We start from the raw sequence: 14,924 nt of genomic DNA on the forward strand, positions 1-14,924 counted from the left end.
AAGGTTCTTGTTAACAAAATAGAAATTATTAAAAGATGTAAAGGCAAAATGGAAATGTAGAAAATCTCCATTGTAACTGTTAAAAAACAGAGATAATGGATTTTTTTTTTTCTTTTCTCCCTCCCTTTTTCAACAAAAAAATTTTAGGCTGTAATTTAGTTATTGAGCTTATAAAATCCTTAATATACCTTCTATTAAATTAAATATTGTGTTATTAATGTGTCAATTTAAATATAGAGATGTCAAAGTGAGTTTGGATAAGTGATATTGACATGCACTTCGATCCAACAGAATAGAGGTTCAATCTACACCTCATAATTATTGTACTAAAAAAAATTAAACATATAGATATATCAAACAAATGTTGTTTGACATGAAAAAAATTCAACTCGTTCATTAACAAAAGTCAACATCTCCATTACCAACACCTAAACATGTCCATTACCAAAACCTAACCTACCCTTCAACAAAATCTTTTTCTTCTAGGCAGAAAAGTCAAATGATACCATCCCCAGTTTAAAACATTAATTGAGAATTATGTCAAAATTAAAGAAATTTGATAGGTTGAACTTATGTGAAAATTTTAAAACATTTAAGATTAAATTGAGAATGGTCTAAAATATTAAAGACTATTTGATATATTCTGATAAGATTTAAAAACTAGAGCAAAACAATCAGAGATTTCTTATGAAATTATACATTCTTGAACATTGTTTTCCCGTTAGACCTTTGTCAATTCTTCTGTAAAATTGTAGTATGATATTTTTCCTTTATACAAGTTTTCTAATTTTTAACAAATTATAGAATGGTTGTTCATGTTTAGAAAGATTAAAGTTGCTGTGTACTGTAATCACTATTAAAAAGAACTATTCCTTTTTTCTTCTTTTTTTTTTTTCCTTTGAGTGGGTGGGTGGGGGGGGTGGGGGAAATGATAACCAGTCCTTAATGACAAAGTAAAAAGAAAGAAAAGAGAAAAATAACATTAAAAAGCCTCATACCATGCTGTAGATGCATTTTCAGTTAATACTATGATCTCTTCTTCTCTAATTAGTGTGAAACTAGACATATTGATATACCACGTTAAATGCATTGCAAAGCAAATTAACATTTTTGCTTTCCCAAAGCTAGAAAACCAGTAGTAGAGACTTGCCTTGACGATTGCAATTGCAGCAATGGTAGTGGCAACGATGGTACAAGCATTAGTTCGAATCCGAAATCAACCTAGATGGTGATCAAGGTAACTCGAGCATTATCATCAATGTGAACCTGGTGTCAATTGGCTTCACTGCCATCGCCCCCAAGGATCAAAGACTTTAAATTTAAGAACTAACAGCAAACAATCTACAAATTCAATAATGGATCTTAAATAATTTGGTCAGTTTAGCAAAACTAATAGTAGCAAACGAAAATGAATAATGAGATCTCTTTCAAATAATTCTTTAATCAGTGATAGAAACCACAAATCCCTTACGTTTTCAGAAGGCTTCTGTCTTCAAAAATCCAGCTGATTGGCCCAAAATTTATTTGCTCCTGATGTGAGGAAAATAGAATTATAGAATCAAGCCTTGAATGAAGGCACCTCGTACAAAGTTTGGGATAAATGATGGGAAACAATTCCAACTCCAAATGAACAACCTTGATCAAATAAATGAACAATATGACAAGTAGTAGAAAGAAGTAGAAAAAAGGCAGATACAACTTCATGAAGATTCTTCCAGTCCTAATTCTGGCCCATACTCGGACAAATTTGATTCCAAAACCCATCCAGTCGTGAATGCAGTTAATATACACAAAGGAATTAATAATGAACATACAGATCGAACAATCCTCCAGTAAATAACAACAGCTTATTATTGGTGATGATACTCGGGGTTAAATGCAAGCGCCTCTAGATAGATCAGCTCTTTCATCTGTTCCTCGGTAAGCGCATGCTGCTCGAAATCAAAGCTGAAGGGTGTCATGCAGACAGGCTCATCACTAATGTCATGCAATGAAGTCAAATAAGGATGGGCTAGAGCGTCTTCAACTGCAAAAACATAAAAAGATTTTAATAGAAGGAACCTAATGGTAAAAATCATTATCAAGACCAATGTTGGCATATGGGCCACCATTCCGAGACAGGTCACAGTTTACTTAACGTCCTGACATTTTGAATGTGGAAAGAAAAATCTTACATGTAGAGTTGGATCATGCCGTCAATAACAATGTTCAATTTGAAAACAGTGAAATGTTTTTAGTATTTGCCAACCGATCAGGAAACAAAAAAGAAACCCATTTATACTAAAATGTTCGAAGCAAAATATGAACAGAAGAATGGCCATCTACATAGTTCAGAAATCAGGCAATTCAAACAGACAAGTGAGAAAATCAATCAGCATGTGTAGGCAAGTTTTGGGTTTGCCTGAAACCTAATTAGGATTTACAATTAATTGAAGAGATCAATGAATTTTTGCCCTATTATCAGACAGCAGGATAGGATACAATTCTGGATTTTTGTGAGACATTTCTTTCTTTTGAGACAATAAAGTCATCGACAGTTTGATCGCTGACAGGGTTTCTATTTTTCTACTTTTCTTTTTTTGTACTTTAAAAAAACACTCCCTCTCTTTCATTGAAGTTTGTGAAGCCATTTGCAGGAACAACATAACAAGACCGCAGCAATGTAAATAACTGCAATAATAACTCACCGGTAATTCTCTGTCCTGGGTCAAATGTTAGCATCTTCTCCACCAGATCAATGGCTGCAGGATGGACATGTGGAAACTTTTCAGTGAATGACTGCCGATGGTAATGAGGTAGTTGCCGTATGTATCTTTTAGCATTCTCATTCAAAAAACCAAGATCAGCCTCTGATGGAGTGCCAATCAGCTGCATGATAAGAGCAGACTCAAACAGTAAACAAATGGATGCCACTATGAACAAGGCATGTTCGTATAGATATATTTCACGGGAGCTACCACTGGGTATTTTTTACATCGATACTATCCAGATGCACATTAATACATATACACTAGGGGAGAAAATCAGCCAGTTCAATTGAATTTGTTTAACATGGACCAAAATAGAACCAAACTGTCAAAATTAAAAACTGAAGGATCCCTTCAGATTTCAGCGTGGTCTGATACTATCATGTCCAAAATAAGTTTAGAATTGATATGCTCATCTCTGTCCAATTTTTAAATACATTTTTGTGTTTTTTTATCAATGTTTTAAATTTTTAATATTATAATTAAGTAATACTAAATTATTGAAATGTTACTTGATATTGAACACCACATGAGAAATATTCATAGAAGGGGCTGTGAAACAGCTTGTTTTTTGCTTTCAGGATTAATAAAAATAATAATAATAAATAGCATCATGTAGCACAAGCTTCTCTCTCCCTCAGAAACACACACTTAGAAAAAGCATATTGCTTCTCTCTTTTTTTTTTTTTAATTTGCATATAATAAACTATCTCATTGAAACGAATTCTCTCATACGATGTGAAAGAGATACGATTATGTCCCTATTATGACTTGAATCACGAAGAGTATCAAAAATGATTGGAAGTACCTCCAAAAGCAAGCGTAACTGATGCACATGATCTCGTCCAGGAAACAAGGGCTTCCGATCCATCAATTCCATAAAAATACAACCAACAGACCAGACATCAATGGCTGCTGTGTAATCAGATGAATTAAGTAAGAGTTCTGGTGCACGGTACCATCTAGTAACCACATATTCTGTCATAAAGTCAGTTTCAGAAGTAACACGAGCAAGTCCAAAATCGCATATTTTCAGGTCACAGTTGGCATTTAATAGCAGATTGGAAGGCTTCAGATCTCTGTGCAGAACATTAGCTGAATGTATGTACTTCAATCCACGAAGAATCTGGTACAGGAAATACTGCATGATACATAAAGACAGCAATTATTTTGATGTAGAAACTGGTGGTAGTATCTTGTTAAAGGATGTTCAAATAGCCATACGCTACTTTATAAGCATGATTGGATTGAGTATGAAGGAAAAAATAATCATACATGTTTAACAGTCATTTCTCGCTATCCTTAAAAAAAATTAAAATCTCATCATCCATCTAAAGCATCTAATATGAGTTGATTCACAATAAAAAAATGATTGACCAAGATCCAATGCTTGAATTATTATCAAATATTGAAATTAAATCCAAGCTCTCTACTTCCTCTATCTTCCAAATTCAGATTCAAACTTTTTTCCAAAGTTCCACCAAACATTTACTTTCCATTGAAAGCCTGATTGTTTTCCAGTTTACTAGGAAACAATCTCCCTCTTAAGCTTCGTTGTTTTGATAGCTAGACTATTTGAAACCCTTGACCTTTTCTGGAGTTTCCATTTTACAGTGCTCTCTGCTATCCCTTTCTCAAAGATAAAGGATGAATTTGAAACAGACTCATTAGGTGAACATATCCCATGACCTCCAGATTAGATCTCTTCCTATTATATCTGTCTCTCAAACTATCAACCTTCTTTGAAACTAGGGGGCTTCATATCCATAGTTCTTAATCCCTAGTGACCCTTCTAGTGTTGAAGCTCCAGTTTGCTTGGTCCTAGTAGAAGAAGAATAGAAAGATATCTTCCAAATTTGTAATTTCTTATTTGTTATTACTATTATGGTTAGCTTTGTATTAGATCAATACCTTCTTCGTCTAGTCCAATATCAGAGATCAAATACCCTTTTGAGATTTATATTACTTGTCAAATTTTTAGTAGAGGACCATTATCCACGGATGTCTCCCTGTGTTTAGGTTAATGCTTCAAGATCAACATCTGCCCAACCACTAATTTATAAGTCTTGAAAGATCCAATGCCAAAAGAATCCAAGTTTCATTCTTTAATATCAACATCAATGAAATTACACTTGAGCACATTTGTTGAAACTTGAAAGCACATAGCATTTTAAGTGAAATTTTGCAAATAGTACGCAAAGAACCCCACGATATCACAAAATTGTCACCAATTAATTTTGGAAATAAAATATACATCCCCATACTTATCACCAAAAAAGTTGATTAGAAGAAAGGAAGATTAAATGACCACTTCCACTATAAAGATTTTTGTAAGTAAAAAAGGACAGTTTTCATCAAATCAACAAAGATAAGTAAAAACAACAAAATCACAAAACATCACAAACAAAACTAAGACTCAAAGCCACTGAGTGGAAAACATAAAAACCTCATCCAAGACAGGACCTATGCCACCCTACTGAAAGTAGCTTGTTTCGATCTTTTACAGCTAGCTTAGGATTTTGAAGAAGCATGGTAACAATACTGTTGCCAACCAAAAAATGTTATCCTAGATCAATCTTAGCCTACCACCTTACTTCATAAATGCTTCTGACGATTTTCTAAAAAATAATGGGAAGAACGTATACATTCCAAATGGACCAGAGGGTTGAGATCTGAACATATTTTAAAATGCAGAAATAATCCACCAGCAAGTACATGTACAGAATGTAACCTGACAATGCTCCTCTGATAATGCTTGATTTGAACGAATGATTTGATGAAGGTCGGTATCCATTAGCTCATATGCTATATAAACATCATTAAATGTTTCCCTTAGAGGCGGAGGTATGATATCCCTAATTGCAACAACCTGAAACACCATCATCAGTAATACAATTAAACCAACATCATAAACACAATAACTCATCTCCTTAGTGGAAGTAGCATAGCCAACTATGTGTTAAAATGCCATATATAATTGTACAATGATCCAATTCGGAGTAATGCCCATAACTTTCCGATTGTTATTGTGCTAGTACAGAAACTACCACCAAGCTGATTAAATAATACATAGAGATAAGAGAAAATAGAACAGAAAAATATCAGCGTAGTCGACCTAAATTACATTTTAAACATTTAAGAGATTATAACATCAATGATTCTTCTGAAGATCTGAGTAACAGCATTCCATAGCTAAGCACTTGCAATATATTGTGATGGCATCCAAATTAAGCCAATTGGCTCTTCTTTGAAAGCGTTGACATCCTACCATGGTTGCAAATTGCAGCTTTCTTTCATGTAATCTTTGTTCTATTAAAAAAGATCTTTATATGGTAGAGTTATATCTTAGTTCTTAATAAAATATTTGCCACAATCTACACCCTAGTTCAATAGACAGGACAGCAACCACTAGACACAGGACCAATTTATACATAATTACTAGTTTTTTGTGATTTTTTGGATTATCAGTACACCTGCATTTAACATTGCTACGTATTAAATTATATTAAGTAATTAGTTTCATTGTTGGACAGATTCTTAACTTGCCTTTGAACTAGAAGTTTAAAAGCCTCTTGCATTACTTGGTTTTAGATCATAAATCCTTTAGAAAGGTACACAGTCCATTAATATAACCAAGCTGACATGGCACATTAAAAAGTCTAGGAGAAATTGCGAAACCAACTCTCCCACTTTCACTTACATGCAAATATTACCCTACCACCTTTTTTTTTTTTTTTTTTGTGTGTGTGTGTGTGTAGATATTAACGAAGGAAGTTGGATCTAAAGGTACTAGTGTACAATTTTTTAAAATACAAGATTTTATGATTTCAGTAAAACCATGTCTAGATAATATTTATGAGTAGACTGAACATGAAAGATTAACTTGCAATTTATCCTTAATAATCTTATATTTCCTATGAATATACTATTATGTTATGAATTCATTCATACAAAAGAAATATTAGATGATCAATTGAGTTTGATGAAGTGATAAAGAGAGACCAATGGAAAAACAAGGGGTTTTCCTAAGGAGGAGAGCAAATGATAATTCATAAGAAAAATTATATATTGTATCACCTTTACAAGAAACAAGTTCATTAACAACGTGTGAAAATTAACAAAAATAGGGGTATGAGCCTACTAGCGTTTTTTTCTTTGATATTTATGAGTGTTTGGACCAACTTGTGTACACCTCAACTATTCTCGTGAAACATCGTTTGACCCCATTACATTTGGTTGTCAAAGTAACTCGTAGGATATTAAATCATTCGTAGATGAGCACCATGGCTTAAACCTATTCCTTCCAAGCCTTTATTATTCAATGACCCTTATTGACCCCAAAAACTGAACCAACACTCCATGTAGAGGGCCGAGACTACAAAAACCATTCGAGTTTTTGCAGTGGGAATGGGCTCTTTCGTTGGACATCTTTAGAATGAACTCTACTAACCTAAGAAAAGTGATGAATGGCTTCCTAAAGCCATCTTAGAGTGGTGGTTGAAAGACAAAGCAAAGCCATCAGGACAGCTTAAATAGATTGTTGGATTCTACTTCCCATATGGCGTATCCTTTACATTTCTTTTTATGACCCATCATTTTCAGATAAACACCTTGAGTTCTTTAGGTGGCCAACTTATCTTCACCTTCTCATTTTAGTATTTGTGAGTGTCCAAGCAAGCTAATGTGCACCTAGACTTTCATCATAAAACAATTGTTTGACCTGCAACATTTTGTTGTTAAGGAAACTTGTAAGATATTAATTCTAGGTAAGTGGAGTGGCTAAGAACTCATTTCCTTTGAGCTCCTTGTTATTTACATTAGCCCTTATTGAACGTTAAGCCAACTCACGGTAGTTCAGCTTATCTTCACTCTTAATTTTAATTTCTTCTCTTGATGTTATTTAATTTTTACATTAAGATTTAAATAAATAAATAAAATTTTCAAAAAAAAAAATGTTTTCAAAAAAACCCTATTCATCTCTAAGTGTTAACTGTTGAAATACGTTAAATTAGCCCTAAGGGCATTTTTGTCTTTTTACTATATTTGCTAAATTAGGGTTTCACCTCATTCTATTTATATCTGAGGTTGGGTCTATTGTAAATATTAAAATAATAAGTCCTTTTCAACCATGGTTTTTCTTCCCTGAATTAGGGTTTTCCACGTAAACTCCTTGTGTCGTCTTCTTTTTCTACTTCAATATGGTATCAGAGCAAGGTGATGAAACCCTAGCCCCGGTAGAAGAAACTCAGTCATCAAACTTGATAGGTGAAGGTACGCTGACTAATGAGGCTGTGATTCAAGCAGCGGTTGACCGCTATCTCTGAACCATCATCCCAGGTGGCTCAGCCGAACAGATCCAGCTGGCGAGCCGAACAGCAGGTGGTGGGATTGCTCCAGTTGGCGCGCCGATTAGCTTCCAGTCTCAGCCGTTCCAACCGAACACCATCGATCGGACCTTTCCAGCCGAACAGCAGGTGGTGGTGGAAGGTCACGCTTTCCAGCCGGCGCACGCGAACAGGTCACAACCGATCGGACCCTCAACTTCGCACACAACCGTCTCAGCCTCGCACGTTCCCCAGCCGGCGCACGTGATCGATCTACAGCCAATCGGTACCTCAGCGTCGCACAGAATCGGATCTACAGCTACCGGGTCGGGTCAGATCGGCGCGATTTCTTCAACCTCGCATCCGATCGCCGAGCCTTTTGTCCGTTACCCACCATCACAGCCGTCTGGGAGCAGCGCCGGTCACGGGTTGCCGAACTTTGCCGCTGGTGGACTTCGGGCAGTAGCTTCTTCACAGTACCATGGTGGACAGCTTCTTCCTCATGTATATCCAGTTCAGCCCCAGTTTCGAATGGGTGATTCCATTGAAGAAAATCCCATGGTTTTTAGACAGAAAAGTTCCAGATCTGAATCTCATGGGGAACTCCAACAACAATTAGTTAGTCTTCAAAAATAGATGGTCGCCCTAGGAGCCAGATTGAATGGCCATGATTCTTCCCCGATGTATTCAGAAAATCCGGTATCAATGTTTCCTACTCTTCCAACTCTTAATCTTTTATCTGGAACAATTGGAAATTCTGCAGGAATGATCACGGGAGAGAAGCTGAATGGGCAAAATTACTTCTCTTGGTCCCAAACAATTAAAATGGTTCTTGAGGGACGCCATAAGTTTGGATATTTAACTGGAGAGATACCACGACCGAATCCTGGGGATCCTCAAGAGCGTGTCTGGAAGGCAGAGGATTCTTTGCTCCGCTCAATGTTAATCAGTAGCATGGAACCACAAATCGGGAAACCCTTACTCTATTCGGCCACTACACCCTGTTTTTTACTCCGCCAAGTTACCAAATTTCCCCATACAAAGGTACAGTACCCTGAGGTTGACCTTCTATCAGTCACAGATCCGGCCCAATCTGAGTCAGTATATGCTTCGATGCTTCGTGTGTCATGTGGTATCAAAGTGGCCATGGAAGTTCCCGAGTGGAAAGCAGCAGTAATGGAGGAAATGAGAGCTCTTAAGGCAAATAAGACTTGGGAGTTAGTAGCTCTCCCTAGAGGTCACAAAACAGTTGGTTGCAAATGGGTGTTCACAGTGAAGTATAAGTCTGACGGAACACTCGAGAGGTATAAAGCCAGGTTAGTTGCTAAAGGATTCACTCAGACGTATGGGATTGATTATTCATAAACTTTTTCCCCAGTGGCTAAGTTAAACACGATTCGTGTTCTTCTGTCTGTCACCGTGAATAAAGATTGGCCCCTACATCAACTAGATGTAAAGAACACATTCCTAAATGGTGAGTTGGAAGAGGAAGTTTATATGAGTCCACCTCCAGGTTTCGAAGCTAAGTTTGGGAATCATGTTTGCAAACTCAGGAAGTCTTTATATGGGTTGAAGCAGTCTCCTAGGGCCTAGTTTGACAGGTTCACCGTGTTTGTTAAGTCTCAAGGGTTTGTTCAGGGGCATTCTGATCATACCTTGTTTACCAAAAAAATCACCCTTAGGAAAGATTGTTGTGTTGGTAGTGTATGTTGATGACATCATCCTATCAGGGGATGATACGGCAGAAATTGCTAAGCTAAAACAAAGAATGGCAAGTGAATTTGAAATTAAGGATCTTGGTAGTTTAAAGTATTTTCTAGGGATGGAAGTGGCAAGATCAAAAGCAAGAATATCTGTATCTCAGCGAAAATACACTCTGGACTTGTTAAAGGAAACAGGAATGACCGGATACAAACCTATTGACACTCCTATTGAGGTCAATAGCAAACTGAAAAGTGTTTCGGAAGGAGTTCCTGTGAATAAAAAGAGGTATCAACGCCTAGTAGGAAAACTGATTTACTTGTCTCATACTAGGCCCGACATCTCCTATGCTGTGAGTGTAGTAAGTCAGTTCATGCAGAGTCCATATGAGGAGCACATGGAAGCTGTGACTCGAATTTTGAGATATTTAAAGTTCACCCCTAGGAAGGGCTTGGTGTTCAGGAAACATGACACACGAAGCATCGAGGCATATACTGACTCAGATTGGGCCGGATCTGTGACTGATAGAAGGTCAACCTCAGGGTACTGTACCTTTGTATGGGGAAATTTGGTAACTTGGCGGAGTAAAAAACAGGGTGTAGTGGCCAGAAGTAGTGCTAAGGCAGAGTATAGAGCTATGAATCTGGGAGTGTGTGAAGAAATCTGGTTGCAGAAAGTTTTATCTGATCTTCACGAGAGTAGTCCGGGGCCCATGAAGTTGTATTGTGATAATAAGGCTGCCATCAGTATTGCGAATAATCCCATGCAACATGATAGAACCAAACATGTGGAAATTGACAGGCACTTTATTAAAGAAAAGTTAGACCGCGGAGCTATTTGTATTCCCTATGTACCTTCAGTCCAACAGATTGCAGATGTTTTTACGAAAGGGTTATCGAGACAGACGTTTGAAGCTTGTATTAGCAAGTTGGGTCTTGCCGATATCTATGCCCCAAATTGAGGGGGAGTGTTGAAATACGTTAAATTAGCCCTAGGGGCATTTTTGTCTTTTTACTATATTTGCTAAATTAGGGTTTCACCTCATTCTATTTATATCTGAGGTTGGGTCTATTGTAAATATGACATAAAATAATAAGTCCTTTTCAACCATGGTTTTTCTTCCCTGAATTAGGGTTTTCCACGTAAACTCCTTGTGTCGTCTTCTTTTTCTACTTCAATATTAACATATACTATTAAAGCTACCCACGTCTTGCAGATAAATTTATAACCCAATTTTAATCACAATTTAGAATAGAGATATACATATATTGATGAAAATCCAAAAGGTGTCTTGAATGTTGGAATCTATCACACTTTTCAATTTTCATGCTCTGCTTCAATATTCTTCGACGTATTCTGGATTAAACCGCTTCTTCATGCTCATTCATAACAACTATGGACAAGGCTGCTTACTTACTATATTTGTATGTGGGACCTTTATGTATATATGTTCTTGATAAACCTCCAATACAATGCATTTATGTTCAACGAGGGAAAACCCAGCAAGGGGAGTTAGATAAAAGGCTGAAGACGGAGCTAGATAAGTCAGGAAGAATGGGGGGCAGTTAAAATTCAACTGAAGCAACAAGAAAGTGTGCACTTAGAGCTTCTTGGGCATTACCAAAGGACCAGTCAGTCACAATGCATGTTTGTGATAAAAGAGTAGGAAAGGCTAGGAAAGAACTTACTCAGTTACTTGGTTCTCAACTCACTGTGGAGACTACAGACTCTAGAATTTCCCTGTAACAAGGGCAGAAGGAGTTTCGCCTTTCCTTTGTCCGCTCTCAGACTAATTGACAATGAAATCTAACATTAGTTAAGTCTCTTTCTGACTGTTATTTCCTATTTCTCCTACACCTTCATTCTCCATGGAAAACATCGTGTTTCCATTAGTGATAAAAGAGACTACTTTTCTTGATGCAGTATGATAACATAGTACTGTCATACTACATATGAGTGTATAGAAAAACCAGTGAGGATTTAGTATGGAAAGGCTTGTCCCCCAGCAACTTATATATTTTAGGAGTTCTAATTTTGCTTGTAATATAAATAATCGTTGATTGTGATACAAAAGTGAGGACTCGATGCAAGAAAAAGCATTCTTGCCAAAAAAGCCCAATATCGTACAGGAATTCTACTACTTTTTTCTCTTTTTGGGTATGTTTTGAGATTATTGCTTCGTCAGTTCTTCCCAATAAAACTCTTTCTACACTGGCACCAGATGAAGGAAGGAAAATGGAAATGATGCCAGCTTTCAGTCAATTAAGAGTGAAGGAAAAAGAAAATATGCAATTTACCAATTAAGCAATAACTTCAACCAATGTACATGATGAAAGTTTTTCTATAAAGCTTAAACGCCCACAAAAATTACTTATCTTCCAGCTTTCCAGATGATAAAAGTCAAAAAATAAAGGCCAAATAAACAACATTCCAAAAAATCTTATAATCCACTCACTGACGTTTTCATGATCCATATGCCGAAGAAGCTTGATCTCACGAAGAGTTCTCTTAGCATCGATCTTGTTATCAAACGCATTAGCAATCTTCTTAATCGCCACATGCTCGTTCGTCTCGGAGTTGAGAGCAGAACTGAAACAATCAAAACGCACTCCCCAAATCAACAACAAAAAAAGAAAAACACAACGAAAATGGAACTCTAAACAATAGATGAAAAGAAAAGAAAAGAAAAGAGAAAGGGGATCGCATAGACCAGACGATGCCGTAAGCGCCTTTGCCAATAGGCATGATGGGAGGCTTGTACTTAGCCGTAACTTCAAAGATGTTACCAAAGATATTATACTGAATAAATCTCCCTCCATGGCTCAAAGTCGCCGGAATATTTTCCATCCCCATAGACGGCGGCTGATGCTGCTGGTGGGCCGCCGGGTCGTGCTGCGGTGGTGGTACAGACGCCGCCTCCGACATAACGGTATCGTCCGGCTGAGAAGCTCCTCCGTCGTCCATTAAAATTGGGGTGGTGGATTTCAAAATTGATTGGCGTTTTTACCAACTGAATGTGAAAAATTAAAAAGCCCTAAAGCTTAATTTGGATCAAACTTGAAAAAATCGGATGGATCTGCTGATCTGACCGTCCCGTCCCTACTTATAAAAAGTTGCCGCAGCCCTTCTTCTTCTTTCTTCTTCTTTCTTCTTCTTCTTCTTTCTTCTTCTTCCTTTTTTGTTGTAAAAGCTATATTTTATCCTCTAATAATTAACAGAGAAGAACACAACATTTCCCACAACAAAGGGATGGAAAAATAACACAAACAAACAAATTAGTTAATTAATTCATTACTTGCATTCAATTCCTTTTTATTCTTCTTTTTCTAGTGAGATAATATTCGTATTTTCATTGATAATTTATTTATTGTAAGGAAAAAAAAAAACAAAAAACAAAAACCTATTGTTTTTATCTCTATAAAGTGAATGCGATTTTCTGTGAATATTTTTGGCTAAACATAAAGATTTGTCTTCGTGGTTATGTTGTTGAACTTTACCTTTAATGGATTGATTCCTAAGAGAATGGAATCTTATTTTTCAAAAATGTTAACCACATCCGATAGTGAAGATCTTTTTGCCAATAATATATATTATGATCAGTTAAGTTATATTCAAATTGATAATGAGGTAAAATAAATGTAAAATTTTAATAAAAAAATATCATGTCGTCATATGAAGTGGACCAACTTTTATTTTCCGATGCTAACTTAAACATTGTTTTTATTTAAGTATAAGTATGGTTTAATTTAATTAATGAGAACTATATTCTCTACTAAAATGTAAAATGTTCGAATTCTCACCCATGTTATTGTACTGGAAAAAAAAGATATTGTTATTATTATTAAAAAAAATCTAAATTGTAAAATTAGTTAATGATTTAATGATTTTTAGAATAAGTTCAATAAACTCTTTAGTTTTAGAAAAATGTTTTATAGATGTAATTTCCAATATTGTCTAAAATGTTTATCAACTTTAAAGTATATTCATTCTTTAAAATAATAATAGTAAGAATAATAATATATTTTGTGCCTATTGAAAGTTTAGAGTTTGTTTGGTAAACATTTCGCATTTTTGTTTTTAGTATTTGAAAATTAAGACTATTTGTTTCTCATTTCTTAAAGTGATTTATAAATTTTAGCCAAATTCTAAAAACAAAAACAAAAACAAATTTTTTAAAATTACTTTTTTAGTCTTTGAAATTTGACTTGATTTTTTAAACCAGTGGTAAAAAGTAAACAACAAATAAATAAATTGAAAAGTAAAGTAGTGTCTATAGGCTTAATTTTCAAAAACAAAAAACTAAGAACCAAATGGTTTACCAAGTGAGCCTTAATGTTATATTAAATGTAAATTTAAAATAAGTTTATAAACTCTGATTGTTACTTTGTTTTTTTATTACCGTCTATAAATATTTTTCAAAAGTCAATTTAAAAAAAAATTATACCAAAAAAAAACTTATATTTGTTTTTGAAATTTTGCTAAAAATTCAAATATTTTTACCTAGTAGAGATAGAAAATTATTATAAAGAAATTGTAAGTAAATAAGTACAATTTTTCAAAAATAAAATATAAAAAACTTGGCCCCATTTGAGTTTGATAACCATTTGGCTTTTTTTTTCTGAAATTGTACCTGTTTTCCTACATATTCTTGATTTTTTTCTATTTTTAAAAATGAAACTTATAAACATATAAACATTATTTGACTTAATGCCCTTTTTGTTAATTACTTGATTTTTTATTTTTTATTTTTTGAAATTAAACTTTTAAACACTCTATGTACTTATAAGGTTTTTTTTATTATTGTTATCCACTTTCAATTATTTTTTTAAAAAAAAAAAACTTGAAAAATATTAAAAGATAACTTTCAAAAAAATGTTTTTTCTTCATAAATGTGAAATCTATGGTATGAAATTAGGAGAAAATAATTATAAATTTTAAAAATTTAAAAATACGGTTAAATGGAATTAAGTAAACATTTGAATTCTTAATCAAATATTCTAAAAAAAAAAAATTAACTATTTTTTAAGTTTATGTGGTGTTTATAGACTTTATTTAAAAAAAAAAGAAAAATTTAAAAATAGTTATTAAAAGGGAGACAATGGTCATTAAGCGGATCTTTAAATTTTTAAATATAATGCATATTTTCTTAGAA

The 14,924-nt window shown here is 34.7% G+C and overlaps 1 protein-coding gene across 1 annotated transcript; it reads right to left on the reverse strand.

Moving 5' to 3' along the window:
• Nucleotides 1-1,536: 1,536 nt before the first annotated feature.
• Nucleotides 1,537-13,246, reverse strand: LOC120075749 (mitogen-activated protein kinase homolog MMK1). Its single transcript, XM_039029393.2, has 6 exons — nt 12,483-13,246; nt 12,232-12,361; nt 5,479-5,616; nt 3,556-3,888; nt 2,688-2,868; nt 1,537-2,026 (listed from the first exon to the last, which is right to left on the reverse strand). Exons 1-6 carry the CDS (start codon nt 12,734-12,736, stop codon nt 1,851-1,853), a joined length of 1,212 nt encoding a protein of 403 aa, XP_038885321.1. The 5' UTR covers nt 12,737-13,246; the 3' UTR covers nt 1,537-1,850.
• Between the last annotated feature and the right edge of the window lie 1,678 nt (nt 13,247-14,924).

Source organism: Benincasa hispida, chromosome 4 (genome assembly GCF_027475165.1).
Source record: "Benincasa hispida cultivar pf3 chromosome 4, pf3_genome.v1.1, whole genome shotgun sequence".
In the NCBI taxonomy this organism is placed as follows: Eukaryota; Viridiplantae; Streptophyta; class Magnoliopsida; order Cucurbitales; family Cucurbitaceae; genus Benincasa; species Benincasa hispida.